Source organism: Hemitrygon akajei, unplaced genomic scaffold, assembly GCF_048418815.1.
Source record: "Hemitrygon akajei unplaced genomic scaffold, sHemAka1.3 Scf000050, whole genome shotgun sequence".
Lineage (NCBI taxonomy): Eukaryota > Metazoa > Chordata > Chondrichthyes > Myliobatiformes > Dasyatidae > Hemitrygon > Hemitrygon akajei.
In genome coordinates, this window is record NW_027331936.1 from 185071 (window position 1) to 212979 (window position 27909).

Below are 27909 nucleotides of genomic sequence, written 5' to 3' on the forward strand. Positions count from 1 at the left end.
CGTTTACCTCGGCGTTATTTCACACCCGAGCGAGAACGTTACAATATATTATGATATACCTAGGTTTGACTTGTTTATTTGTATATTGTATCGTGATTTGGGAATACTCATTTATACTGTAATCATTGCTTATGTATTCTCTCATGTTTAGTTGTAAAGTGTATGTTTGTAATCCCATTATCTATGTATCATTTTATTTTGTTGATATTAATAACAATAATAAAAAGATTGAAAAAGAAAGAAAAGAGTATAATGGGTGTCATTCGTTCATTAGCATAGCTAACGCTATTTAAACTAGCTGGCTAGCCACTAAGGAGCTACTCTATTGCAGACATCCCACCTCTCCCGGGAGTCGCGAGAACCTCCCTCAAATTGATGGTGCTACCTCCCTGAAATGAAATTTTGCAGGGTGGAATTAATTGAGTGATGGAATGGTGCAGACGGAGCTTCACTGTGAGTTTGGCATTGCAAGTGTGTGATGGGACGGTGTGGAGGGAGATTCACTCTGTGTCTGGTCCCGGGAGTGCGTGATGGGACGGTGTGGAGGGAAATTCACTCTGTGTCAGGTCCTGGGTGTGAGTAAATTTACAAATGTAAATTAAACAATGTGTGAGCTGCTGACGTGCGGGAATAAATAAGCTGCTCCCGACTCACTCACAGTCACACACAATTAACTGACCGGTGACAACGAGTGACAGTTTGAATAATCAGTCCCGTTTCTCACCGTCACTCTGCATCGGGGAACCAATGATTATAAAATCACACTTCAGGGCCGTGTCCGGGATCGCTGCAGATCCAGGGTCACTGCCGAGGGATTTGTCCATTTAACATCATTATATCAGCCAGGCTGCCGAATGCACCGTCCTCAGCAAAGGGAGCAAAAGGATTCTCTCCCGGGATAATCCCACCTCGGGACACCGGTGTCCCAGACTGAGCCCCAGCCCCCGGGCTCTTTCTGTCTGGGTAATTCCCCGGGGTGTCACGTGGGAGTCTCCAACACGCACATCTGGTGGAAGCTGCCCCGCCGGACAACAGGCGGAAACACGTCACTGCGGACCACTCTGAGCGACGCACAGCGCGAGGCCTGAGCCGGTTCTGTTGGGAATCAGCCCCGGCGCGCGGCCGTTAAAGGTAAGGGCGGGGAATCGGCCAAATGTCCCCATCCCGCGGGCAGGGATGTTCACACATTCAGATGTTCACACAAGCACTGTCAGTCCAGGTCTGGGTTCCTGCAGAGATCTCAGTTCCTTCTCCCCGGTCTCACTGAACCGATTCTCCATCAGCCTGAAACAGATGGGAGAACAAAGATGAAATAAACAGATTACACAGCAGAGTCAGTAACAGGGGACCAGGGTTAATGTTTCAACAACACTCACAGACAAATATCATCAGAAAACCCGCGGATTTGCTGATATTTTATCACTTTGAACATTAACACAAACACTCACCAGATCCACACCAGATGCGGGAGGGTCAGTATGAGGTGGCGGAGAGCGGGGACAGATCGGTCTGTCAGCGAGTTTGATCTCAGGTTCAGCCCCGTCAGTGATGGGTTTGTACTGAGAGTGGAGATGAGATCCTCGGCACCAGAATCTGTGAGACCGACACCCCACAGCCTGGAGAAGAGAGAGAGTGAGGGTGAAGGACACAGAGAGACAGGAGACGGTACAAATCCCCAGTGATTATCAGTAACACAATTACTGATCACATTAATGTTCAGTGTCAGACACCCAGTGACTGTAAGCACAATCTCCCACAGTCTGGTACTTACAACAGTTTCTGTATGTTACACTCCGGGTTCCTCAGAGCCGCAGACACCAGTTTCACTGCTGAATCTCCTAGTTTATTATCACTCAGGTCCAGCTCCGTCAGTGATGGGTTTGTACTGAGAGTGGAGGCGAGATCCTCGGCACCAGAATCTGTGACACCGACATTGTACAGCCTAGAGATGAGAGAGAGTGAGGGTGAAGGACACAGAGAGACAGGAGATGGTACAAATCCCCAGTGTTTATCAGTAACACAATTACTGATTTCTTTCTTCAGCACGACTGCGCAAGTCGGCCAGTGAGAACAGCGAGAAGAGTTTAAAAGGAAGACAGATTTACAGAGCGAGCGTCAGAGGAGCGGGAGACAGAGTAGGAAGGCTTTGGCTCAACAGGGCTTCGGCGATAAAGGGTCGAGGCGAGGTAGGTTATCTGTTTACAATACAGACAGAGAGTATGTGTCTGTGGCTGGTTTTCTGTACTCGGTGTCAGTTGTGGGAGATCCTGGAGACTTCCAGCCTCCTGGACGGCAAAATCTGCACCCGGTGTGTCGAGCTGCAGCTCCTTAGGGACCGAGTTAGGGACCTGGAGATGCAGCTCGATGACCTTCGTCTGGTCAGGGAGAGCGAGGAGGTGATAGAGAGGAGTTACAGGCAGGTGGTCACACCGGGGCCATTGGAGACTGAAGAAATGGGTCACAGTCAGGAGAAGGAAGGGCAAGAAGCAGGTACTAGAGAGCACCCCTGTGGCTGTACCCCTTGACAATAAGTACTCCTGTTCGAGTACTGCTGGAGGGGGTGACAGCCTGGGGGGCGTGGTGATGAAGCAACAGTGGCCGTGCCCGTGGCACAGAGTCTGGCCCTGAGGTTCAGAAGGGCAGGAAAAGGAAGAGGATGGCAGTAGAGTTAGGGAACTCTATGGTTAGCGGGTCAGACAGGCGATGCTCTGGATGCAGGAAAGAAACTCGGATGGTAGTTTGCCTCCCAGGTGCTAGGGTCCGGGATGATTCAGATTGCGTCAAAGATATTCTGCAGTGTGAGGGAGAACAGCCAGAGGTCATGGTACATATTGGTACAAATGACATAGGTAGGGAAAGGTAAGAGGTCCCGAAAACGGACTACAGGGCGTTAGGAAGTAAGTTGAGAAACGGGACCGCAAAGGTAGTAATCTCGGGATTACTGCCTGTGCAACGTGACAGTGAGAATAGGAATAGGATGAGGTTGAGGATGAATGCGTGGCTGAGGGATTGGAGCAGGAGGCAGGGATTCAGATCTCTGGATCATTGGGACCTCTTTTGGAGCAGGTGTGACCTGCACAAAAAGGACGGGTTCCACTTGAATCCCAGGGGGACCAACATCCTGGCAGGAATGTTCGCTAAGGCTGTTGCGGAGAGTTTAAACTAGAATTGCTGGGGGTTGGGAAATGAACTGATGTGACGGAGGAAAGGAAGGCTGGCTCACAAATGGAGAAAATTTGGAGACAGTGCGAAAGGGAGGATAGGCAGGTGATAGAGAAGGGACACTCTCAGACCAACGGTTTGAGATGTGTCTATTTTAATGTGAGGAGTATCATGAATAAACCGGATGAGTTTAGAGCGTGGATCAGCACTTGGAGCTATGATGTTGTAGCCATTACAGAGACTCAGATGGCTCAGGGGCAGGAATGGCTGCTTCGAGTGCCAGGCTTTAATTGTTTCAGAAAGGACAGCGAGGGAGGCAAAAGTGGTGGGGGTGTGACCCTGTTGATCAGAGATAGAGTCACGGCTACAGAAAAGGAGGACATCATGGAGGGGTTGTCTACGGCGTCTCTGTGGGTGAAAGTTAGGAACAGGAAGGGGGTCAATAACTCTACTGGGTGTTTTGTATAGACCACCCAACAGTAACAGGGACATCGAGGAGCAGATAGGGAGACAGATTCTGGAAAGGAGTAATAATAACAGGGTTGTTGAAGTGAGATTTTAATTTCCCAAATACTGATTGGCATCTTCCAAGAGTGAGGGGTTTAGATGGGGTGGAGTTTGATGGTGTGTTCAGGAAGGTTTCTTGACACAATATGTAGATAAGCCTACACGAGGAGAGGCTGTACTTGATCTGGTATTGGGAAATGAACCTGGCCAGGTGTCAGGTCTCTCAATGGGAGAACATTTTGGAGATAGTGATCACAATTCTATCACTTATACCATAGCATTACAGAGGGATAGGAACAGGCAAGTTAGGGAAACCTTTAACTGGAGTAAGGGTAACTATGAGGCTGTCAGGCTGGAACTGTAAGCATAATTTGGAAACAGATGTTCTCAGGGAAATGTACCGAAGAAATGTAAAAAATGTTCAGGGGATATTTGCATGAGGTTCCGAGTAGGTACATTCCAATGAGACATGGAAAGGATAGTACGGTACAAGATCCATGGTGTACAAAGGCTGTTGTAAATCTAGTCAAGAAGAAAAGAAGTGCTTATGAAATGTTTAAAAACTTGGTAATGATATGAATCTGGAAGATTATAAGGCTAGCAGGAAGGAGATTAAGAATGAAATTAAGAGAGCTAGAAGGGGCCATGGTGGAGAGGATTAAGGAAAACCCCAAAGCATTCTACAAGTATGTGAAGAACAAGAGGATAAGACGTGAGGGGATAGGACCAAACTGGTGTGACAATGGAAAAGTGCGTATGGAACCGGAGGAAATAACAGAGGTATTTAATGAATCATTTGCTTCAGTATTCATGACAGAAAAGGATCTTGGCGATTGTAGGGATGACTTGCAGTGGACTGCAAAGATTGAGAATGTAGATTTTAAGAAGTTGGAGCTTTTATAGAAAGCATCAAGTTGGATAAGTCAGTGGGACATGACAGGATGTACCCCAGGCTACTGTGGGAAGCGAGGGAGGAGATTGTTGAGCCTCCGGCAATGATCTTTGCATCATCAATGGGGACAGGGGAGGATTGGAGGGTTGTGGATGTTGTTCCCTTATTCAAGAAAGGGAGATGGGGGTAGCCCAGGAAATTACAGAAGAGTGAGTCGTACTTCAGTGGTTGGTGAGTTGATGGAGAAGATACTGAAAGGTAGGATTAATGAACATCTGGAGAGGCAAAACATGATTAGGAATAGTCAGCATGGCTTTGTGAAAGGCAGGTCGTGCCTCACTAGCCTGATTGAATTTTTTGAGGATGTTTCTAAGCACATTGATGAAGGTAAAGCAGTAGATGTAGTGCATATGGATTTCAGCAAGGCATTTGATGAGGAACCCCATGCAAGGCTTATTGAGAAAGTAAGGAGGCATAGCATCCAAGGGCCCACAGAAGGCAAAGAGTGGTTGTAGACGTGTAATATTCTGCATGGAGGTCGGTGACCAGTGGTGTGACTCAGGGATCTGTTCTGGGACCCCTAGTCTTTGTGATTTTTATAAATGACCTGGATGAGGAAGTGGAGTGATGGGTTAGTAAATTTGCTGATGACACAAAGGTTGGGGTGTTGTGGATAGTGTGGAGAGCTGTCAGAGGTTACAGCGGGTCATTGATACGATGCAAAACTGGGCTGAGAAATAGCGGATGGAGTTCAACCCAGATAAGTGTGAGGTGGTTCATTTTGGTAGGTCAAATATGATGACAGAATATAGTATTCATGATAAGACCCTTGGCAGTGTGGAGGATCAGAGGGATCTTGCGGTCCGAGTCCGTACATCACCCAAAGCATCTATGCAGGTTGACTCTGCAGTTAAGAAGGCATACGGTATATTGGCCTTCATCAATCGTGGGATTCAGTTTAAGAGTCGAGAGGTAATGTTGAAGCTATATAGGACCCTGGTCAGAACCCACTTGGAGTACTGTGCTCAGTTCTGGTTGCCTCACAATAGGAAGGACGTCGAAACCATAGACAGGGTGCAGAGGAGATTTAGAAGGATGTTGCCTGGATTGGGGAGCATGCCTTATGAGGATAGGTTGAGTAAACTCGGCCTTTTCTCTTGGAGTGACGGAGGATGAGAGGTGACTTGATAGAGGTGTACAAGATAATGAGAGGCACTGATTGTGTGGATAGTCAGAGGCTTTTCTCCAGGGCTGAAATGGCTAGCACGAGAGGGCATATTTTAAGGTGCTTGGAAGTAGGTACAGAGGAGCTGTCAGGGGTAAGTTTTTACACAGAGAGTTGTGAGTGCGTGGAATGGGCTGTCGGCAGCTGTGGTGGAGGTGGAAATGGGAGGGTCTTTAAGAGACTCCTGGATGGCTAAAGGAGCTCAGAAAAATAGAGGGCTATGGGTAAAGCCTAGGTAGTTCTAAGGTAGGGACATGTTCAGCACAGGTTTGTGGGCTGGAAGGCCTGTATTGTGCTGTATATTTTCTGTTTCTTTGTTTCTACAGATCATATTAACGTTCAGACACCCAGTGACTGTAAACACAATCTCCCACAGTCTGGTACTTACACCAGTGTCTGTATTTTACACTCCGGGTTCTTCAGAGCCGCAGACACCAGTTTCACTCCTGAATCTCCCAGGTCATTATCATTCAGTCTAAACACAAACAGACAGATTGATGAACAATGTGATTCAAACCATGGGTCTGAGGACATTTCTCTCACTTGTATATTTCAGGAAACATTAAACCCTCCAGTAAATCACTGATCGGAGTTCCCATCACTGTCAATGTCTCTCACTGACCAGCTCCAGCGTATTCACCGAATGTCAGTACTTTAGTCTGTCCGTGTGACCCTGTAAACTCCACATATTCTGTCTGATTCCCCGATGGTTATAAAAGTGTTCCTGATGTGAGAAGGTCGGGAGGGTAATGGATGAAGGATGGGAGAAAGTCCCACAGTGAGGAAGATTTGTGAGTGGGAATGTGTCGATGGGTGATGGTGGAAGAGACCCCACCTGAGGAAAAGAGACAGGAAGGCAGAATCTGCAGGAGGAAGGGGATGGGGAAGAGAGATCCCTCAGGAGGAAGGGGGATGGGGATGTCAGTTCCCACAGCAGTATACTGATGGGAAAAGATAATCCAATAAAATGAGATGATACAGAAATAGATTGTAAGGGAGGGGTGGGTCTGAACTGAGGCCCACAATCGGGGGAGGAGATGCACCCATGGTGTCTGAGTATTTGGTAGTGAGCACAGTCACACAGGTGGACTGATGGTGATAGTCACACACAGGGAAGGGCAGGGGAGGACAATCTCACAATGGTATTTCATTCCTTCTCACTGGGAAAGTCTGCTGACGGTCTCTTGTCCCTCACCGGGAGGAGGGTGTGAATCTCTGACCCACCTGCTGCAGTCAGTGTCGGTCTAGGTGTCAGTAACAGTGAGAAGGAACATTGTCAATGGATGTGTCACAGGCAGCGAGAAACACGGCCATTCCTGTGATTTACTACCATTAAACCAATGGCCGTTGTTCACTGATCTGATGAAGTCTCCAACATCCCTTCACAAGGAACCAAAGAACCCTCCTGTCCTTGGGGAATTACTGACCGATCCCCTGGACATTTGTCACAATTCTTCACAATCTGATTTACTAGAGTTTTAGCCAAATTCCTTTACATTGAAGCAACACAAGGGAACAAACAGTTCCACAGTTCAGAGTGAAAGATAAATCAAGTTACCTCAACTCCTGGCACTTGTGCAGCCCGGGTCCCAGCCGCTGGATTCCTTCACACTGAATGTGGCAGTTCACCAGGTCGAGGTGTTTTATTGTATCACAGAGTCCGATGACATGAGACAGGACCGCGCAGTCAATCGGGGTCAGTGTCATTCCACTGAATGAAAGTGTTTCCACAGATCCCAGTGCGGCCTGAGCCAGTCCACGATTCTGAGACTCAAACAGGTAGTGCAATGTGTTCAGGAGGCTCCTTTTACCAGCTTCACTCCTCGTGTTTCCACTCTGACGTTTAACCTCCTCCTTCACCCAGTCAATCACCCGGCAGGTTGTTTGATGAGGAAATGGACCCAGAAACTCCTCCAGGCCCCGAGCTGTCATTGGGGAGGAGAGACCAGCAACAAAACGGAGAAATACCTCAAATCGCCCATCCTTCACGCAGTGGGCTTCAGTGAGGAGTTTCCTAATATCTCTGCCATCTGGGATCAGGAATTGTGCGACTGCAGCTACAAACTCTTGGATGGTGAGGTGTGGGAATGTGTACACCACGCTCCGGGCAGAATCCTCTCTCTCCAAAAGCTCCATCAGGAAACCGGACAGGAACTGGGAAGGCTGCAGATTGAACTTGATCAAATCTCCATCTGTAAACACAATCTTCTTCTCGGACACTCCTCTGAAGGCCATCTGACCAACCCTGAGTAACACATCATGGAGGTTCTCAATCTCACGGCCGTGGTTTTTCAGGATGTTGTAAATATAGTTGGAGTACAGTTGAGTGATGGTCTTGGGAACTCGCTGCGGGTCCCTGACTTTCTGTGTGAAGAAGGGGCCCAGTGCCAGAGCGAGGATCCAGCAGTAGGAGGGGTTGTAGCTCATGGTGTACAGGATCTCATTCTCCTTCACATGTTTGAAAACAGCTTCCGCCACCGTCTGATCTTCAAAATACCTCATGAAATATTCCTTCCGTTCTTCACCAACAAATCCCAGGATTTCAGCCCAGACACTGATCTCTGCCTTTTCCAATAAATGTAATGCAGTGGGCCGGGTGGTCACCAGCACTGAACACCCTGGGAGCAGCTTGTGCTGGATTAAACTGTACACAATGTCCGACACCTTGCACTTGAATCCAGGATCTGTGCATGTGGACTGAGGTTCTGTGTCTCTCCGACTGTCAGCAAAATCAATTGTGTCATTGAATTCATCCAAACCATCAAATATAAACAGCAATCCCTTTGGATTCTTCCAGACCTCTCTCAGGATATTCCCAAAGTAAGGATACTGATCCAGAATCAGTTCCTTCAGATTTATTCTGCAGTTAATGGAGTTTAAATCCCAGAATTTGAAACTGAAGACAAACTGGAATTGTTGGTATATTTTCCCCATGGCCCAGTCATAAACAATCTTTTGTACCATTGTTGTTTTCCCGATCCCCGGGACTCCGGCCACTGCTGCAGAACTCCCAGATTCGGACTTACTTCGCGAAAAGCTGCTCTGGAACACCTGATCCGTCCGGAGTTTTTCCAGGAGTACATGAAGATTTTTTTCTCTCCACTCCTCGTGGTCTCTGCCTCTTGCCAGCAGCTCATGTTCCACCAGTCTCCGATCTCGAACAGTAGAAATGACCGTGAGCTCAGCGTATCGATCAACTAGCTGGAAAACCTTCACCTTCTCCCTCATCAGGATCGTGTTCACTCTCAGTGTTTCAGTTTGTGCCCGCAGAGTCTCCTTGTGTTTCTGTTGAACATCTTCCATGGGAACAGACAGTGGACAAACTGTTAGATGCCTCACCTCAGAAATCAATATTTAAGCACACACGAGTTAACTCAAAGCTACTGCATTAATTGGATTCATCAATGGATTTTCATACAGTAAAGTAAATTGCATTAACAGAACCCTGGCTGGACAAAAACCAGATCATCACATTTCCACATTAACTGTGCTGTGAAGGTGAGTATTTCCCTGGTAGTTTACTGACCCCCAACTGTCCTGTACTGGACGAACTCCCACTACTGTCACAGCTGTGATTTTTTTCCTGTGGAAGAAACTTTTAATCCCCAGTGTTGATACGGCGTATCGAGATGGAGAAGAGGGTAGAAGACATTCTGTCAAAGGAACAGGTCGGGGAATCACATCTCCCCCTCCCCTCCTACCATCACTGATTCAAAATACAAATAAGTAACTTTGCACATCAGCACGTGCACGGTGGGTGGCTGGTTGGGGTGTGTGGCATCTCAAAGTGTCTTTGAACCCTGTCAGGGGTGTGTGGGGTATCAGTGTCAGGACCCTGTCGGGGCTGTGTGGGGTCTCACAATGTGTCAGGACACTGTCAGAGGTGTGTGTGGTCTCACAGGGTGTCAGGACCCTGTCAGGGGTGTGTGGGGTCTCACAGTGTGTCAGGAACCTGTCAGGGGTGTGTGGGGTCTCACAGGGTGTCAGGACCCTGTCAGGGGTGTGTGGGGTCTCACAGGGTGTCAGGACCCTGTCAGGGGTGTGTGGGGTCTCACAGGGTGTCAGGACTCTGTCAGGGGTGTGTGGGGTCTCACAGTATGTCAGGAACCTGTCAGCGGTGTGTGGGGTCTCACAGTGTGTCAGAACCCTGTCAGGGGTGTGTGGGTCTCACAGTGTGTCAGAACCCTGTCAGGGGTGTGTGGCATCTCACAGTCTGTCGGGAACCTGCCAGGGGTGTGTGGGGACTCACAGTGTGTCAGGAACCTGTCAGGGGTGTGTGGGGTCTCACAGTGTGTCAGGACCCTGTCAGGGGTGTGTGGGGTCTCACAGAGTATCAAGACCCTGTCAGGGATGTGTGGGGTCTCACAGTGTGTCAGGACCCTGTAGGGGTTGTGTGGGGTTTTCACAGTGTGTCAGGACCCTGTCAGGGGTGTGTGGGGTCTCACAGGGTGTCAGAACCCTGTCAGGGGTGTGTGGGGTCTCACAGTGTGTCAGGAACCTATCAGGGGAGTGTGGGGTCTCACAGTGTGTCACAACCCTGCCAGTGGTGTATGGTGACTCACAGTGTGTCAGTACCCTGTCAGGGATGTGTGGGGTCTCACAGTATGTCAGGACCCTGTCAGGGGTGTGTGGGGTCTCACAGTGTGTCAGGACCCTGTTGGGGTTGTGTGGGGTCTCACAGAGTATTGAGACCCTGTCGGGGTTGTGTGGGGTTTCACAGTGTGTCAGGACCCTGTCAGTGGTGTGTGGGGTCTCACAGTGTGTCAGGACCCTGTCAGGGTTATGTTGTATCTCACAGGGTGTCAGGAACCTGTCAGCGGTGTGTGGGGTCTCACAGAGTGTCACGACCCTGTCAGCAGTGTGTGGGGTCTCACAGTGTGTCAGGACCCTGTCAGTGGGGTCTCACAGAGTGTCAGGACCCTGTCAGCGGTGTGTGGGGTCTCACAGTGTGTCACGACCCTGTCAGCAGTGTGTGGGGTCTCACAGTATGTCAGGACCCTGTCAGAGGGATGTGGGATCTCACAGTGTATCAGGACCCTGTCAGAGGGATGTGGGATCTCACAGTGTATCAGGACCTGTCAGGGTGGTGTGGGTTCTCACAGTTTGTCAGGACACTGTCAGGGGGATGTGGGATCTCACAGTATGTCAGGACCCTGTCAGGGGTGTGTGGCATCTCACAGTCTCTCGGGATCCTGCCAGGGGTGTGTGGGGACTCACAGTGTCAGGACCCTGTCAGGGGTGTGTGGGGTCTCACAGTGTGTCAGGACCCTGTTGGGGTTGTGTGGGGTTTCACAGTGTGTCAGGACCCTGTCAGTGGTGTGTGGGGTCTCACAGTGTGTCAGGACCCTGTCGGGGTTATGTTGTATCTCACAGGGTGTCAGGAACCTGTCAGCGGTGTGTGGGGTCTCACAGAGTGTCACGACCCTGTCAGCAGTGTGTGGGGTCTCACAGAGTGTCAGGACCCTGTCAGCGGTGTGTGGGGTCTCACAGTGTGTCACGACCCTGTCAGCAGTGTGTGGGGTCTCACAGTATGTCAGGACCCTGTCAGAGGGATGTGGGATCTCACAGTGTATCAGGACCTGTCAGGGTGGTGTGGGTTCTCACAGTTTGTCAGGACACTGTCAGGGGGATGTGGGATCTCACAGTATGTCAGGACCCTGTCAGGGGTGTGAGACGTCTCACAGTCTGTCGGGATCCTGCCAGGTGTGTGAGGCGTCTCACAGACTGTCGGGAACCTGCCAGAGGTGTGTGGGGTCTCACAGTGTGTCAGGACCCTGTCAGGGGTGTGTGGGGTCTCACGGTGTGTCAGGACCCTGTCGGGGTTGTGTGGGGTCTCACAGTGTGTCAGGACCCTGTCAGGGGTGTGTGGTGTCTCACAGTGTGTCAGGACCCTGTCAGGGGTGTGTGGGGTCTCACAGTGTGGCAAACCCTGTCAGTGATGTGTGGGATCTCAGTGTGTCAGGATCCTGTCAGGGGTGTGTCGGGTCTCACAAATGTCAGGACCCTGTCAGGGGTGTGTGGGGTCTCACAGTGTGTCAGGACCCTGTCAGAGTTGTGCGTGGTCTCACAATGTTTCAGGACCCTTTCTGGGAGTGTGTGGGCTTTCTAATCTTCGTATTCGGGTGTAGCAGGGAGTGTAGGAAAACATTGATTGTTGAAATGTTTACTTTAAGGAATGTGACTGTGGTAGAAATAATGTTCTTCAATAATGAAGGAGTGAGTCTGTTCTGTATTCAGAAATATGTGTGGGAATTTCACTGCCGTGACTGGACTCTTGGCAAACAGCATGAAGTACAGTGAAGAACAAGTTTGAGAATTACCAAATCCTTAGTGCAGGGAAACAGAGGGATTTTATTGTTTCAATATGGACTTGCAAAGCATTAAGAGGTGACAGAAATGTGAGCAGTTTGAAAACTTCATCTGGTACCATTTGAAAATTAACATCTTTGGAATTTTGTCTTGGAAATGAGACAGGCTGAATGAGGGTTTCTTTAAATTTCTGTTCAAGGGTTTCGAGTATTCAGTTAGAACATGGGCTACTGTGGAATTAATAAATTTTTACCATATCTGTTTTTCCTACGCTCTCTCCTCTGTTAAATGTGGAGTTGACTGATCCAACTCTGTCTGTGATTATGAAGCCTCACAATCTTGAGTCCATGGACTGACCCGGGCTCCATTTTCACGGACATGATGTGCTTACGGATGTAGTGAGTTTCTTATCCAGACGGTCACAATTTAATTAATTACAATATTATTTATAGATATTTTCAGTCCTTTCAAACTTTCTTGCCACAATCTCACAACCCTCGGTTTCTCTGTCCTAATTCCCATCTCTCCCCCTTCCACAGTGTCCATCACACATCACATCAATTTCAGCTTCTGTGGACTGAGCTGAGGATTTTGTCCCCCATCACACCCTCACTAACACTGTCTCCTAATGGAAATCCCAGGATTATTGAGTGGGAAATAGTAATTTAGCAGTGTTTGCAGTAAGGGGGTGCAGATGTGAATATAGTTGGTTTCATATGCTGCTTTGGGGTTGAACAGACGAGTTGGGGTGTTACCTGCTTTTCTCATTAAATTATCATTGTTATTCTGTGGTGAGAACTTCAATGGACTCCCAGTCCTAAAAATGATGACTTGTAGGATCTGAGGGAATTTAGAAAAGTGATTTATGATGAGGGCCGTACCAGAGGTTGGGTGGTTGTAGGGAAAGGATTTCATGTTTTGGAGTAAGAAATTTCTAATAGTTTCGCTCCTCAGATTACCCCCTTCTCCAATCTAACCCCGGTGGAGGGATCTGTAGTTGCGGGACCCAGAGAGCTGTGATCCCTTTCAGCAAACTCACCAACTCTCTGCGTGGTTCCTCAAAATGTCCTGTGAAAACTCTCCCTCCAGCAAACATGTTTCCATGTGTCTCACTGTGCGCTGTGTCACGGTGGAACATTTACCTGATCAAATCCCCGTGACTCAACAGCAACATGGTCCTACACAACATCAACCTTTGATGGAAACAGCGGTTTCTTCACTTACCTTTCAGTTCCCTGGGAATCTCCGGTACGAGTCGATGAACCAGAACACAACCTGTTCAGATTTAAACAATTTGAGGAATTGAAATGTGTTTAATTATAAGTACGTAATGTTTGATTCTAAAATTAAATTAATCTCTGATACTCTCTCACCATGTTCCTGTATTTCTTTCAGTATTTTGTCCAACTTTGGGACACCAATCCGCATTTTCACAAAGGTTTCCCACATCACCCTCTGGGCGCGGGAGCCTTTCTCCATCACCAGGCTCAGGAGGAGTTTAGAACTGTCCGCCCGCTCTCCCTTATCAGCGAGATCAGAGATTTTCTGTGAAGAGTAACAGTGAACATATTGGGGACTGACAGATCCACACAGAGAATGAGAAGTAAATGATGTGCTCTGTAACGGGATCACACTGAGCAGTCACCCGGACGGGTGCTGATCCTGTCTGGACATGGACTGTACATTCTGAGTGCAGAGCACACGGAGGGACATTCACCGTGAACCTGGTCCACCAGTCAATTATATCCTGGCTGGTCTGTGACCGCTTCATTGATGTGGCTCCAAATCCATAAATAATTCCTCACTGGATTTGACAGTGTAAAACAGAAATCAGAAAATATTGATCACAGATGAAGAAAGAATTCAGGCGGGCTTTTATAACAATGAACTGTCTTGGAGAAGTTGCAGAAAAGGTGATGTGATTCATCTCCTCAGTCCGCCAGTGTCCAACATGACAGCGGATTACCGGCTGACACCTGATGCCTTTCCTTTGCCTTTTCCAGTGGAGGTTTATTCAGTGATTACACATTACAACATGGCAGAATTCCCCGATCCGCACTGTTTGCAGTTACAGATTGTAACAGACTCATCTCCACCCAGAACACAACACACTCGAGCTCCTGTGGCATCCAGACATAATGCCCCGGTTCTCACTGAATCCTGCCGTCATAATGTACAGTCTTCCTGAAATAAAAATTCCTGTCATATTTCCATTTAAACGTCTTTATTACAACCTCATAGAACTGTTGCCTACTCCCCTTGCTCTGAACATTGAGCTGCCAGCATGGGTATTTACACCTCTTTCAACCATTCCTTCAGATTCACAGTTTTAAGAATTATATATATTTATTTCTGATTTGTTTTTATGCTTTATTATCCGATGAGTAAGAGTCCCGACACCCATCAGTCCTGTGATGTGTGAAAATTTAAAACCATTCTCCCTCCCACTCACCCGATGTTCCTCTCCGCTGAACTGATTCTCGGCCGTTAACGCCAGGCTCACTCCGTGCACCCCTCCTTCCATCGCCTGTTCCAGCCTGTCCCGGTAGAAATCCGTCAACTGCAGCAGCTGGAAATCGTCCCAGCTCGCCAGGAGCTCGGTGATCACTGAGCTTGGACCTGTGAAGGAAAATTAGGAGCATTAAAGAAATTACAACACCATACTGGGTAGTAACTTTCTCTCTGGAACCTAAAGATCACAACAAAACACAGTCCGAAATATATACATGGGCCTGGTGGGGGGGGAAGAACAGGTTTGGCCCGGGGGTAGGGGTCGCCAGGGTGTAGGAGGTGGTATAGTTCCATCTGTTGAAGTCTACTCTTTCGTGTCCCCAGGAATATACATCCCTGTTTTGAAAGGACACTGCTTATTGCTGAGAATATAGTAACCCATCACCATCACTCTCCTGGTACTGCCCATCACCACCGCTTTGCTCGGGTTACTGTCTGCCTACCTGGTCAACCCCTTCCTCAGCAAATCTCTGGAATATCTCACAAAATGCAGCAGGTACTCAGCATGTCAGGCAGTGTCTACAGAGGAGAATAAACAATCAATGTTTCGGGCCAAGGACCTTCATCGGACTGGAAATGAGGGGACAGAAATTCTAGATATTGTCAGATTACTTTCTATTCCTTGTGGTCCTGATCCAAAACGTTAAATGTTTATTCCTCTCCATGGTTGCTGCCTGACCCTGCTGAGTTCTGCAAATCTTTTGTGTGTCTTTGTGTTGCCCAAAACTTTCAGCATCTGCAGTATGTCTTGTCTTCTGGAGTAACTCGCTACTTTAATGCGCATCACAATCTGTTAGAGGAGCAGGAGCAGATGGTAACTGTACTCCTTCCTCGAGTTTCCCCCAGGGATGCTCAGTTCGCACAAACATTTTGTTAATTGCCGACGTTGAATTAAACCCAAAAACAGAATCAGTAGAGTATTTATAAATTAAAATAATTCGCCAAAGTACCTGTGTCCTTTCCCGATGCTGACGCCACTGGAGCTTCTCCACTGCTCGATCCTTGACCCATTTTGAGGACAGATGTGATCAGTTTTTGCTGCTCTGTAACAAAAAAAAAATAACAGGAGGATCAAACAATCACTGGAGTTTAAAGGAGAACACTGTTTTGTTTTTAAACTGAGGCAAGCACTTCCAAACATCTTGGGCCTATCCACTGAAGACGTGACATGGTCTGGTCCACCTGTGCCCATCCACCCACAGTTCCACAATGTCCATTTCCACTCTCTCCATTGATCGTAGATTGGGCCAGGATTCTCCAGGGTATCTACTTGCTATATTGCATCCAATTCCCTTTTTGGAACCAATCTTGTGCCCTGGACTGGGAGTGATGTGTCAATGGAATAGCAAGGCAGGTCGAGCAGACAGCACCCACTGCTTTGGTCCTCCTACCACTAGTGGTGCTATGGTGAGTCATGGACAAGTGTTACAGCAGTGTGGGGTGAAACATTTCTGCTGACCAATGGAGCATCAATTCCTCTCATCAATGAATTATACATATCTCTCAGTCACACCTGATTCTTACCGTCTCCTTTCAGATTAACATCATCTGGGATTGACGCTTCTGGCAATATATGGTTTGAGTCTACATAGAATCACTCTGACATCCCGAACAATGCAATATCACACATAACATCATGACATCTTGTACTGAACCATGACATTTTTTCCAGCAGGACTTTAGGACCATTATTATCACCTAAACTCGGTCAAGATTTCTTTGAACTTATCACTTGGCTATTATCAGATAGTTACATGGCAACTTGTTAAGTACAATGTAGACCCGCCATACATCGAAAACAGCAAGCTGGGAAAAGAAGCTTTGACATAAATAAATCAAAATGCTGGAATTATTCAACAAGACAGACAGATGTTAATATTTCAGGTGGAAGACCCTGTATCGGAGATGAGCCTGTGTGTAGGAGCCATGTATCTGTTCTCTATCTGCATTGTTTTCTGCATTGTGTATTTATGATGTTTTTTTATGGTAACTTTTCGCATCAGTCGGGGTGTGGTAAACGCGAAGGGAATCAGTTACATATTTGTGCTTTGTTCCGTGCGGTACACTGCTCGGGACTGACGGATATCATATCTTTTGTTATTATCCTCTCAAATATGCTGAACCTGCACTTGGCTACACTTCCGATTCATCGCTTCAAGATTGTACATTTGCTGATTGCTAATAACGGATCGAATACATATCACTGACATTTGTAACAATCATCACGGGAGCTGAGGGGACGCCATGCAAATATAACAAACCTGTGGGGTCGTCAGTAATGGCAACTTGGTTTGGTTAGAATTCACCACTACATTCTCAACAGATGTTTCTCAATCAGCTGATCATTTAAAATATTCTGATGTACATAATGAATACATTGCTTCAGTATTCACAAGTGAAAAGGACCTTGGAAGTTTTGGGAATGACTTACAGTGGACTGAAACACTTGAGTGCGTAGACTTTAAGAAAGAGGATGTGCTGAAGCTTTTGAACGTCATTAAGTTCGATAATTTGCCAGGACTGGATGAGGTATACCCCAGGCTACTGCGGGAAGTGAGGATGGAGATTGCTGAGCCTCTGGCGATGATCTTTGAATCATCAATAGGGACAGGAAAAGTACCACAGGATTGGAAGGTTGCAAACATTGTTCCCTTGTTCAAGAAAGGAAGATAACAGATAGATAGATAGATAGATAGATAGATACTTTATTCATCCCCATGGGGAAATTCAACTTTTTTCCAATGTCCCATACACTTGTTGTAGCAAAACTAATTACATACAATACTTAACTCAGTAAAAAAAATATGATATGCATCTAAATCACCATCTCAAAAAGCATTAATAATAGCTTTAAAAAGTTCTTAAGTCCTGGCGGTAGAATTGTAAAGCCTAATGGCATTGGGGAGTATTGACCTCTTCATCCTGTCTGAGGAGCATTGCATCGATAGTAACCTGTCGCTGAAACTGCTTCTCTGTCTCTGGATGGTGCTATGTAGAGGATGTTCAGAGTTATCCATAATTGACCGTAGCCTACTCAGCGCCCTTCGCTCAGCTACCGATGTTAAACTCTCCTGTACTTTGCCCACGACAGAGCCCGCCTTCCTTACCAGCTTATTAAGACGTGAGGCGTCCCTCTTCTTAATGCTTCCTCCCCAACACGCCACCACAAAGAAGAGGGCGCTCTCCACAACTGACCTATAGAACATCTTCAGCATCTCACTACAGACATTGAATGACGCAGGAAATTATAGAACAGTGAGTCTTACTGTGAGTTACAAAACAGTGGGCATGTTTTGGAGAAGATCCTGAGAGGCAGGGTTTATGAGCATTTGGGGAGACATAGTCTGATTAGGGATAGTCAGCATGGCTTTGCCGAGGGCAGGTCATGCTTTATGAACCTGACTGAATTCTTTGAGGATGTAACAAAACACATTGATGAGGGTAGAGCAGTGGAAGTACTGTATATGGATTTCAGTAAGAGGTTAGCTAAGGTTCCCCATGGAAAGCTCATTCAGAAAATAATGAGGTATGGGATCCAAGGAGACATTGCTTTGTGGATCCAGAACTGGCATACCCACAGAAGGCAAGGGTCGGTTGTAGATAGTTCGTATTCTGCAGGGATGATGGTGACTAATAGTGTCCCATTGGGATCTGTTCTGGGACCCCTTCTCTTTGTGATTTTTACATATGACTTGGATGAAGAAGTTGAAGGACCGTTTAGTAAGTTTGCTGATGACACAAAAGTTGGGAGTGTTGTGGATCGTCTGCAGGGTTGTCAGATGTTACAGTGCAACATCGATAGCGTGCTGAACTGGGCAGAGAAATGGCAGATGGAATTCAATACTGATAAGTGTGAAATGTTTCATTTCAGTAGGTCAAATTTGAAGACAGTATAATATTAATGGGAAGACTCTTAGCAATGTGTTGGATCAGTGAGATCTTGGGTTCTGTGTCGATAGAACACTCAAAGCTGCTGCCCACATTGACAGTGTTGTTAAGAAAGCATATGGTGTGTTGGCATTCATCAACCATGGAATTGAGTTCAAGAGCATGAGGTAATGTTACAGCTATACAAGACCTTGATTAGACCCCACTTGGGAGTACAGTGTTCAGTTCTGGCCACCTCACTACAGGAAACTATATGGATGCTATAGAGAGAGCACAGAGGAGATTTACAAGGATGTTGCCTGGATTGGGGAGCATGCCTGATGAGAATAGGTTGAGTAAACTTGGCCTTTTCTCCTTGAAGTGATGGAGGATGAGAGGTGACCTGACAGAGGTGTGCAAGATGAGAGGCAGAGGCTTTTTCTCAGGATTGAACTGACCAGCATAGTATTAAGGTGCTTGGAAGTAGGTACAAGGGGGATGTCAGGGGTAAGTTTTTCACACAGAGAGTGGTAGGTGGGTGGAATGCATTGGCAGTGACAGTGTTAGAGGCAGATACAATGGGGTCTTTTAAGAGACTCTTAGATTGGTACATGGAGCTTATAAAAATAATGGGCTATGCTGCAAGGAAATCCTAGACAATTTCTAGAGTAGGTTACATGGTTGGCACAACATTGTGGGCTTGAGGGGCCTGTAATGTACTGTAGGTTTCTATGTTCTTTACATTTTACCTACTGAAGTGCCAAGATGATCGTTACTAATCAAATCTCACTGAGATTTCTCAGGTCCTGTTGAATTTATTGCCAAGTGAGCAAGTACGGGAAGGTACAGGTGCAGAGAAACACTGACTTGTGGCAGCATCACAGGCAAGTACATTCAGATAACACACAGAACAGTAATTATATAATTGTGTCACTGACAATATGAAAATACAGTCTACCAGTGTTTGCCCCCAAAAGTGGTGAATATCTCTGCTTGCTATCACCGTAGGCTCAGACATTTCTATAGATGAGTCCCTCCTGTCCCCTCCCCACTGTCAATGGGCTCCTTTCCCCATCTTGCTCCTTGATCCTCCACCGGGACAAACATCCTCTCAGACCCTATCCTATCCAACCCCATACACCATATTTATCCTCTGTTAATACCCCCTCCCTCCTCCTTCTGCTGGGATCCACCCCACCCGAAGAACTGATGGGCCAAGTGGTCTCCTCCTACCTCTCAGTGATACATCAGACACTGGCCACAGCAGACACTTCACAAATGCCCCCAACTTCCCTCGGAGGGAAATGCAAATAATTCAAAACACGGGACAATTACTTTGAGATTTGTTCCACTTTGACAGGGAGTTCGGAGCGGGAGCAGGGCTAATGCCCTCTCCGCTGGCCCATCTCTGCTATTGGGTGTACCAGTGACTGACATCGGTTCTCACCAATGGGAAGAGTGTGACTGCTCTGTTGACTGTGGGGTGGTGTGGGTGGGTCAGGTAATTGTTACCTTAGCCAGTAAAGTTCAACCGTCTCAGCGCCAGTGTGACATAAGGAACTGCACACAGTCAGATCCCAGTATGGGGAATGCACACATGTCATCAGGCATGAGGGGATACAGAGTGATGTCAGATCCCGCTGTGGGGAATCCCATACGTGTCATCAGGCATGAGGGGGTACAGGGTGATGTTAGATCCCGCTGTGGGGATCCCATACGTGTCATCAGGCATGGGGGGGCGCAGAGTGACATCACATGTGGGTGACAGCTTGTTTTCAAAAGCTGTTCAATAGACGTTTTTAATGATTTCAGGGGAACAATGAAGTAAACAACAGGTTTCATCCAGTGGTTCTCATGTTCAGGCGGGGGTGAGGGAGGGGATGATCCTAGGTTGTGTAAATCAAGCTTTAGTTGTAGTGGAAAAAGGCTGGGACTGAGCCGGACAGCTGGAGAGCCCAGGCTGTCTGGTCTTGCAGCTCTGGGTTTAGTTTTGTGCCCGAGCCGAGATTGTGGGGTCAATTAGTTGTGGTTCCCCAAGCTGGGAGGGAGGATGTGGGTGATGTGGATCAGTCTACATGTGCAGGTGTGGGGTAAATAGTGGAAAGGCTGTGGAGCCATTGGCGAGGTGGAGGGAGGCTGGGGATGTGGGTTATCAGACGCAGCATGATTTGGGAGGATGGGTCCCAGGATAAATTAAGTTGTAAACAAGGGAGGAGTTGGTCCATTGAATCAGACAGGATACATGACCTTTCAGGAAGCAAAAATTCTCTTTTCACCTTAATTACTGATTAATCTTCCTGTTAACATTGTATTTCAGAGGTGATGGTGAGAGGCTGTTTATTGGACGGTGGACTATTGGACTAGGTGTAACAATGGTTACACCTATTGTTATTGTTACTTGTCATATATATCCATAAGACCATAAGACAAAGGAGCAGAAATCGGCCATTCGGCCCATCGAGTCTGCTCCGCCATTTTATATGAGTTGATCCAATCTCTCCTTTAGTCCCATTACTCCGCCTTCTCACCGTAACATTTGATGCCCTGAATACTCAGATATCTATCAATCTCTGCCTTAAATACACCCAATGACTTGGCCTCCACTGCTACCCCTGGCAACAAATTCCACAGATTCATCACCCTCTGGCTTAAAAAATTTCTTCGCATCTCTGTTCTGAATGGGCGTCCTTCAACCCTTAAGTCATGCCCTCTCGTACTAGATTCCCCCACCATGGGAAACAACTTTGCCACATCCACTCTGTCCATGTCTTTCAACATTCCAAATGTTTCTATGAGGTCCCCCTCAGTCTTCTAAACTCCAAGGAGTACAGTCCAAGAGCAGTCAAACTTTCCTCATATGTGAACCCTCTCATTCCCGGAATCATTCTAGTGAATCTTCTCTGAACCCTCTCCAACGTCAGCACATCCTTTCTGAAATAAGGAGCCCAAAACTGCACACAGTATTCCTAGTGAGGTCTTACCATTGCCTTATAGAGCTCAACATCACAGACCTGCTCCTAAACTCTGTTCCTCTGGAAATGTATTCCAACATTGCATTCGCCATCTTCACCATCGAGTCAACTTTGAATTCTCTCCCCATTTAAATAATAGTCTGCCCGTTTATTTCTTCTACCAAAGTGCATGACCGTACACTTTCCGACATTGTAATTCATTTGCCACTTCTTTGCCCATTCCCCCAATCTATCCAAGTCTCTCTGCAGACTCTCTGTTTCCTCAGCACTACCGGCCACTCCACCTATCTTTGTATCATCAGCAAATTTGGCCACAAAGCCATTTATTCCATAATCCAAATCATTGATATACAACGTAAAAAGAAGCGCCCCAACCCGGACCCCTGTGTAACACCACTGGTAACCGGCAGCCAACCAGAATGGGATCCCTTTATCTTGTTTAGCAGCCTCATGTGCAGCACCTTGTCAAAGGCCTTCTGAAAATCCAAATGCACAACATCCACTGCAACAATCATCAATATCTATCAACATATAACATGACTGAATATATAACATATATAATCTATATCAATATGGAACATTTAAATCTACAGCCCATTACAGGCCATTCAGCCCACAATGTTCTGCCAACCTTGTAACCTACTCTAGAAACTGTCTAGAATTACCCAATTGCATAAAACTAATTTTCTAAGCTCTATGTACCCATCTAAGAGTCTCTTAAAATACCCTATTGTGTCCACGTCCACCATCGTCACCAGCAATGCTTTCCACACTCACTACTCTGTGTGGGAAAAACTCCCCTGACATCCCCCCTCTATGTACTTCCAAGTACCTTAAAACTATGCCCCCTCATGTCAGTCATTTCAGCCCTGGGAAAACACCTCTGACTATCCACACGATCAATGTCTCTCATCATCTTATACACCTCTATCAGGTCACCTCTCATCCTCCATTGCTCCAAGGAGAAAAGGCCAGCAAATTTGTAGCAAGTTCAAACAGTTACTTTTTTTTGAAAGATATTATGTGTAAACTCTCCCCTGTTTCCATCTCCCCACTCAGAAGTGACCAAAACCTATTTCACAAGATGCAAGACCTTAAAAAGAGCAAATACTGAGGGAATGTGAGTGACTTTAAAGAGCTGGGATACTGACAGCACATCACCAGACCTGGAGTGATTGCAACTGGGTCTGACAGAGGCATAACTGGTTCTTCTGGGCAGATTCAGTCTCACTCCAACTATTTCCTACCGTTCTTTGTGCAGGTATGTAATGTCTAAAGGACCAATGTTTGAGTAAATGAGACTCACCAAACTTTCTCCTGACTGAATCAATGGAAACCCTGAGTCAGAAGGGTTCTCTCCAGTTGGTGCTCTCAGTCCTCGGGCTGGTTCACTTGCAGCTGTTTCCCTCATCTTCAGTTGTGGTTTGCTTCCAGTTGTGGGCTTTTCTTCCAATAAATCTCTCACCTAATCAGAGAGATAATGAAGCAAGTTAACAATACAAAGGAGAACATTTCTGCTCAATGTTCCAAAAAACAAAACACTTAAATTCAAACGTTGAAGACAAATATAAGGCACACAGTGAACAAACCTGTAATTATCCCTCACACGTTACAAAACCAGGTATAAGATACGAAGGAGTCATCATTCAGTCATGGTAAGACATGAGACACAGGAACAGAATTAGGTGATTCGATCCATCGAGTCTGATCCACCATTCAACCATGGCTGAGTTTTATTCTAACACCATATTTCTCCTGTAACCCTGAAGCTAATCAGCAAACACAAATATATTAATCTCTGCCATAAATATACCCAAATGGCAGCCTCAACCACACTCTCTGGCAACAAATTTCACAGATCAGCCACTCTTTTCTCAAGATATTCTCCTCATCTCAATTTTAAAGGTAAACTTTTTTTAATTCTGAGATTGTGCTCTCAGATCCGTGACTCTCCGTCTAATGGAAACATCCTCTCCACTCCAGTGTATCCAAGTTTTTCCAGCATTCAGTATGTTTCCTTAAACAAGCACCACTCTCACCGTCCCTCGGAACTGCACTGAGCACAGGTCCAGGACCATTTACTAACAAACAGGTGACAGTGAGGGGAAATTTACAAACACGATTTGAACAGTGAACCCCTGGGTCTAATTCTACTGCTGAAAACACTTCATCACAGCTTCTCCCTGTGAGGGATGGAATGGGATCTCATTTTCTCCTCAGATTAGCAGTCATTGCTTTCAAAGGATCTCCAGAAACAAACATCTGACCCCAGACCAGAAATACTCTCTCAACACCTCATAAGCCCAAGCAGCTTGATCTCCAGGTCCATTTCACCAGGGTCAAAATCTGTGATAAGATCACACAGCTGAACGTGCCTCTTACCGACACCAGAATCCTCACACATCATCCCCACATCAGGGATTCCCCCACAACCAATGGCCAGCAACCCTAGACTTCTGATTCATTGTGGGGGGAGGAACATTCAGCCCCATCTACAGAAGTACTGACCTGGTCAAATCCCAAATACTGACAGTTCCACATGCCCAGAGTCTATATCCCAGGATAATAGGCCAAGCACCAATTTTCCCAGGACTCCTTGCTGCTGGTAAAATGCTACAATGTGTTGGCCATTCAGAGTTCAAAAAGCTGACACTCCTACATCAACCTGTGGCAGAACAGGAACCTGATAATCCTCTGGCTGGGCCAGATATTGGGCTGGAAAACTGGGCGTGGGTCAGCAGCAGGCAGGGATACGTTTCACATTGTCTCCAGCAGCTAAACTGAAAGCATTTTATCATTATCATATAGTTAAATGAGATTTTGCTCAGCACAATTGGCCATCACATTTCCTGTAGGCAGGAATAACAGGGTTTTCATTTCAAATTGAAATTAAATGCTGGAAACTCGGTACATCAGATTGGATCTGTGGAAAGAGAAACTGTGGAAGACTCAGTATCAGAACTGATTCTGCCTGAACGTTTTTCCAATATTTTCTCTTTTTACTTTAAATGATGCACAACTATTGACTGATTACAAGATGTTTGTGACAGCTTGAACAAAGTCGCAGAAATGTAATGCCCACATTCATTAGTTTTCTCTTCATTCCAACACAGGGTTAATACAGTTGATAGAGTCAATGCTCACAACATCCTCCCCACCCCACTATCATTCTGTTACATCTACTCCCGAGGCCACTGTCCCTCACTGAGGGATCGTGACCAGAGAGAAATAAAAATGTGCACCACTCCCTGCACATCTGTTCCTCTGGCAATGGAAAAAAGTGGCTCTCCAAAAATGACTGAAAAAGAAAATAACTTCAAATTTTAACTCTATTTTTAAAATTCAACTTTAAACACAGCAAATTTCGTCATCAGAAAGATTAATGTCATGGTCATTTTGTAATGTTGAAACTAAAATTGTAATGGCTGTCTTTATCCTTCCTCATGCTGCATTCACTAAATCCTCTGGTAGTTCCAGGTAACAAACACCGATTATGGAAATAACTGAGTGAGGCAAAATACTTCACAATGAAGACAATGGAGGAGAGATATTGTTGATATTTGATCATTGGTGGGGTACAGGATGGACAGAGGTTGATATATATCATTGAGGAACTGGGATACAGACTGGACAGAGGTTGAACAAGATGGTTGATATATATCATTGAGGTGGTGGGATACAGACTGGACAGAGGTTGAACAAGATGGTTGATATATATAATTGAGCAGGAGAGATACAGGCTGGAAAAAGTTTGAACAAGATGGTTGATATGTATCATTGAGGTGGTGGGATATAGGCTGGACAGAGGTTGAACGAGATGGTTGATATATATCATTGAGGTGGTGGGATACAGGCTAGACAGAGGCTGAATGAGATGGTTGATATATATCATTGAGGTAGTGGGATACAGACCGGACAGAGGTTGAACAAGATGGTTGATATATATCATTGAGGTGGTGGGATACAGACTGGACAGAGGTTGAACAAGATGGTTGATATATATCATTGAGCAGGAAAGATACAGGCTGGAAATTCTTTGTTCTTGTGTTAAAATGCTTTTGCGAGATTATGGTGGGAATTTCCAGTTCACTTATTGTTACATTTTAACCTGGGTTATACAGTAATTTGCTCGTGTTATTTGTGGGTCAGATTGATTGTAATCGGTGTGTGTGATGGTCACCTCCCCCATCTTTTGGAGATTGGTTGAGTTCACTCTCCGGGTCACGGTGCCCAGTCTGTTTTGCGTTTAACACAATAAACCGTTATTGAGATTAAGCAGCGCCCTCGTCTGTCATTATGGACCAAATGCTCGCCACAATACTACTTTATAAAAGATACCAAACTGACAAAGCTAGAACAAACCGTAAGAACTTTGTCATATTCGCGTTGTCAATCACCAAATTTTATCAATGCACCATAAAAAGTTTCCAATCCGGATACTTTACGCCTTGGTATGGCACTGATTTACCCGTGACTGCAAGGAACTGCAGAGTTACGGACACAGATCAGCTCATCACAGAAATCAGTCTTCCCTACATGAACTCCTTCTGGACTTCCCACTCCCTCGGTAAAATCAAAGATCCCCACAACCTGGGGCATTCTCCTTTTTCACCCACCCCAATTAGGCAGAAGATGCAACAGTCATTCAGCACCTATCACCAGGCTTATCTGAAGTGAACAAACTTTGGAGGATTTCCAGGAAGCGAGGCAAAGCCACCAGTTCGGGAAGTTAACGGGACTCACTGGCCAACATCCGATTTCCCCAAAAGGAGAAAATATGCCGCTGCTGCAAATCCGTAGCGGCGCAAAATGGTGAATGAACTCAGCGGGCTAAAAATCACTGCCATGCCACAGACTGTGAGCATGCGCAATGTGATTCTCACGTCACCAGACTGGGGGGGGGGGGCGGGGGGACTCAAAAAAACCGCAATGCTGCGCTCTGCGGCAAAATGAGAGCGCAGAAGGGGATCACGTGACCGTGGTTGGGTCTCCCCGACAATAAACCTATTCTTTAAGACATACGAACAGGATTAGGCCGTTTGGCCATTCGAGTCTGCCCGGCATTAAATCATGTCTGACTCGTTTATCCCTCCTCAGCCCCACACCCCGGCCTTCTCACTGTAACCAATCAACAACCTATCAATCTCCGTCTTACATACCCCCAACCTGGCCTCCGCAGCTGCCTCTGCTAATTCCACAAATTCACCCACTCTCTGGCTGAAGAAATGTCTCTGAGTTCAGTGAAGCGTATCCCTCTGATCATCGACACTGTTCAGGGTTTTGCATTTAACCGTGTACTATCTCATACATTCGACCTACCGAGCTGCCAAGATGATCATCACTAATCAAATCTCACTGAGATTTCTCAGGTCCTGTTGAATTTATTGCCAAGTGCACAAGTACGGGAAGGTACAGGTACAGAGAAACACTGACTTGTGGCAGCATCACAGGCAAGTACAGTCAGATAACACACGGAACACAAATTATACAATTCTTTGTCAGTAACAGGATAGAAACATGTTTTACTTCATCCTGCTAATAGGACCAGAACAACAGGGGCTGAGCGGCGGCTCATCTCAGACGGTTCGGTGTGAAGGTCTCACAACCCGGACCGACCCCGGCAGATTCTGTGAAGGAAGCGAGGCGAGGCCGCCAGTTCGGGAAAGTTCATCCCCTCCCCCTTCAGGTTTCACCGATCACCCTGTGTTTCTCTCTCCCTCCCCACCCCCACCTTTTATTCTCCAGTCCTGCCGAAGGGTTTCGGCCGGTAGTGTCGACTGTACTCTTTTCCTGGATTCTGCCCGGTCTGCTGAGTCCCTCCAGCATTTTGTGCGCGTTGCTCGCGTTTCCAGCATCTGCAGATTTTCTCTTGTTTGAATTCGGGGAAGTTAATAGGATACACGGCCTAACATCAGACCTCCCCTCTCAGGACCGGCTTCAATACTCACAGAAGGGAAATTGATGGTGTCGCCCCGCAGAGAATAATCCATCCCCAGCTCACTGCCACTGGGGGCGAGGACCCCCCTCCCGATCCCAATCCCGATCTCGATCTCATCACCGACCCGCTTCAACAAAGAACGAAATGCAACGCTGCGCTTCCAGGACTGAGCATGCGCGGTGTGATCAGGGCGGTGGGCGGGGCCTCGGAAATAAACCAGTAAAAATGCTGCAGCTCTGCGTACAAACGGGATCAGGTGACGTGTGGAGGGTCTCCCACGCGTCCCGGTGACTCCGCTCATCGCCCCTCAAACGCTGCCCGACCCACCGCCGCATTTCCCACATTATTTCATATTTACACCAGATACATTTGTAATTCCCCGTCCTATCCCATTACACCCGGGTCACAGAGTTACGGGTTCAGTTCCCATCATAGCAGAAGGAGTTCAACCCAGATAAGTGTGAGGTGGTTCATTTTGGTAGGTCAAGTATGACGGCAGAATATAGTATTAATGGTAAGACTCTTG

The 27909-nt window shown here is 46.7% G+C and overlaps 1 protein-coding gene across 1 annotated transcript; it reads right to left on the reverse strand.

The window, feature by feature from the left end:
- Positions 1-370: 370 nt before the first annotated feature.
- Positions 371-27684, reverse strand: LOC140721082 (NACHT, LRR and PYD domains-containing protein 3-like). Its single transcript, XM_073035949.1, has 10 exons — positions 27394-27684; positions 15557-15644; positions 14548-14714; positions 13469-13640; positions 13320-13370; positions 7345-9082; positions 6175-6261; positions 1772-1942; positions 1449-1616; positions 371-1284 (listed from the first exon to the last, which is right to left on the reverse strand). Exons 1-10 carry the CDS (start codon positions 27682-27684, stop codon positions 1197-1199), a joined length of 3021 nt encoding a protein of 1006 aa, XP_072892050.1. The 3' UTR covers positions 371-1196.
- Between the last annotated feature and the right edge of the window lie 225 nt (positions 27685-27909).

Excerpts from the sequence above, each read along its gene's own strand:
- LOC140721082 (XM_073035949.1), bottom strand. The coding sequence starts at position 27,684 with ATGAGCGGAGTCACCGGGACGCGTGGGAGACCCTCCACACGTCACCTG. Across the intron at positions 6,262-7,344 it reads CACAAGTGCCAGGAGTTGAG|ACTGAATGATAATGACCTGG; the intron begins GTAACTTGATTT and ends GTTTGTGTTTAG. Across the intron at positions 1,285-1,448 it reads CCGCATCTGGTGTGGATCTG|GCTGATGGAGAATCGGTTCA; the intron begins GTGAGTGTTTGT and ends CATCTGTTTCAG.